This window comes from Pistacia vera, unplaced genomic scaffold (genome assembly GCF_008641045.1).
Source record: "Pistacia vera cultivar Batoury unplaced genomic scaffold, PisVer_v2 Contig21, whole genome shotgun sequence".
Taxonomy (NCBI): Eukaryota; Viridiplantae; Streptophyta; class Magnoliopsida; order Sapindales; family Anacardiaceae; genus Pistacia; species Pistacia vera.
Genome location: NW_022196013.1, coordinates 956,969 through 959,347, shown reverse-complemented (window position 1 = coordinate 959,347; position 2,379 = coordinate 956,969). Strand labels below are relative to the sequence as shown.

At 36.6% G+C, this 2,379-nt stretch overlaps 1 protein-coding gene across 1 annotated transcript; it reads left to right on the top strand.

Moving 5' to 3' along the window:
* The first annotated feature begins 313 nt into the window (after window positions 1–313).
* LOC116129233 (protein YIPF5 homolog) lies at window positions 314–1,300 on the top strand. The gene has a single exon (XM_031414984.1). The coding sequence runs from the start codon at window positions 412–414 to the stop codon at window positions 1,162–1,164; it is 753 nt and encodes a 250-aa protein (XP_031270844.1). The 5' UTR covers window positions 314–411; the 3' UTR covers window positions 1,165–1,300.
* The last annotated feature ends 1,079 nt before the right edge of the window (window positions 1,301–2,379 follow it).

Below are 2,379 nucleotides of genomic sequence, written 5' to 3'. Positions count from 1 at the left end.
GTATTGTCTATATTTATAATTTAATTTAGGACAAAATTAAAAAAAAAAGTTTTATCAAAAAAAAAAAAAGGGAAAACCGGTTAACCACTTTTTTTAAAATGGTTAACCGGTTTTTCGGTTAATTAAAAAAACTGGTTTTCCTTAAAACCGATTTGGTTTTGGTTTGAGAATTTTTCTAAATCGAAAATCTGATTCGGTTCAAAAAAATGATTAGCCGATTCGATTATCCGCTTTTGAACACCCCTAGACTGGACATAGCTTAATAGTGAAGTCTTAATATTGAGATTTTAGTATTCATTATCATTACTTAATATTCACACCTTGTGTATTCTTCATCCTCCTCATTTCACAAACGAAATTAGAAAAAAAAAAAAAAAAATCCGAAATAGATCAATCGTATTTGTAAAAACGATGACAAAGGAATTCACGGTGCCACCTGTGATCTTTCCCGCTGGGGGCAATCCTTCTGCCACCAGCAACATCAACCAACGCCAAGTCCCAACGGCCCCGTTTCAGCCCAATCGCGCTGCCAGCTCTTCTATCCCTTTTATGTCATTTGATATCGGTTCCGCCTCCGCATTTGCATCGTACGGTGGTTCTATTGCCTCGTCGACATCGTCCCTTGGTGGCCCAGCTTCATTTGATGACGAAGAACCTCTTCTGGACGAGCTTGGCATCCACCCTGATCAAATCTGGAAAAAAACCAAATCGATTTTAAATCCATTTCGAGTGAATCCCACTGTCCATAAAGACTCCGATCTTTCAGGCCCAATTTTTCTCTACCTTTCTTTTGGTCTCTTTCAACTCCTGGCCGGAAAGCTCCAATTCGGCGTTATTCTTGGATGGATTGTGGTTTCGTCAATCTTTTTGTACGTCGTTTTCAATATGTTAGCTGGACGAAATGGGAATCTCGACCTGCACACGTGTACTAGTGTGATTGGCTACTGTATGCTTCCGGTGGTGATCCTAGCGGCATTGTCCTTGTTCTTGCCTCAGGGCGGGCTTGTTCGACTGGTGGTGGCTGCAGTTTTTGTTCTTTGGGCTACAAGGGTTTCAACCAATCTGATGGTTTCACTCGCTGATGGAGGAGAGGAACATCGAGGATTGATTGCGTATGCCTGTTTCTTGATTTACACTCTTTTTTCGCTTCTTGTTATATTTTAACTTCAATACAGTGAGTAATTGATTGGTATTGAATGGAACTGAATTTTGTATTCAAAGTAGAGAATTTCTGGAAGCTGTAGCTGTATATGAATCTCTTTTGATATGGTATTGAATTGAACTATCTTTAGAGTTAATACAAAATTGAAAAAGTATAATAATTCATACAATCAACTTGCTATTCTAAAATACATAAATTCCCAACTCTCAAATCATTAAAAGAGCAAATATAAAAGTCAGTGACAATGTTTATGGATGATTTATCAGTTACTATGTTTGTATACTTGCGGGGTAAATGCTTCAAACTTGCATATTGTTCAAGACTTTGTTATAGGAAAGCTCTTTCTTTTTATTTTAGCGTTAATTTTTATTTTGCATGAGCTTTTTAGTCTAAGTTGTATCATATTACAAAAGCCAAAGGACTGCTTGGAGTATGGTGCTGAATTTATTGGAGTCTAGAGGATATATGCGAATGTACATTAGATTGATTTAATTATTTAAACTTAAGAGAATTCAGTTGGGATGAAGACTTCATCTTCTCATCTGCTTCTAGTCATCTCATTTTCTTTGAAAAATATCTCATCTTCTTGACTTATCATTTATCTTGCTTTATGAGCAAATTGCAGGTCGTGCACTATTTTTCTTATAACTTCTGTTGTATTCAATTTTATATTTTGCATAAGCTGTAAACTATGTTCTGATACCTGAATCAGGATAGGATTTGTGGGTTAATAGTACTTTCAATAGTTTTCTCATATTTGGTAGTTTTCAAGGAAGTGGATATTTATATAATGATGATGGATCCTCATTATTGAGTCATGCCAGGCTGATGAGCCACTTTGGAGGCTGGTCTACTGTAGGAAGGGTAGAGGTGAGAAGTAGAGGAATATTTGTTATGCATGAGTGTTAGGAGTTGTTTTTGGGAGGACAGGTGGCTTAATGAGATTGGAAGGATGAAGAATTTGGTTATGAGCAAAAGGTGTCAGGGAATAAAAGTGAGGGATATTCAGAAGGAAGGTTAAGGTTTAGGAGGGGAGGTGATTGACCCTCGAAGTTCAGTCTTTATCTTTGTTTTTGCTGTACTTAGAATTGTTCCATTTTGCTGCTAGATTGCTAGGTAGATGATAGAACATGATCCTCTGGATGTACTGTTCTGTTTTAATATCAATATAGAGTTTATTTCCTTTTCTTTCTTGTGCTTATTGATTGTTTGAACTG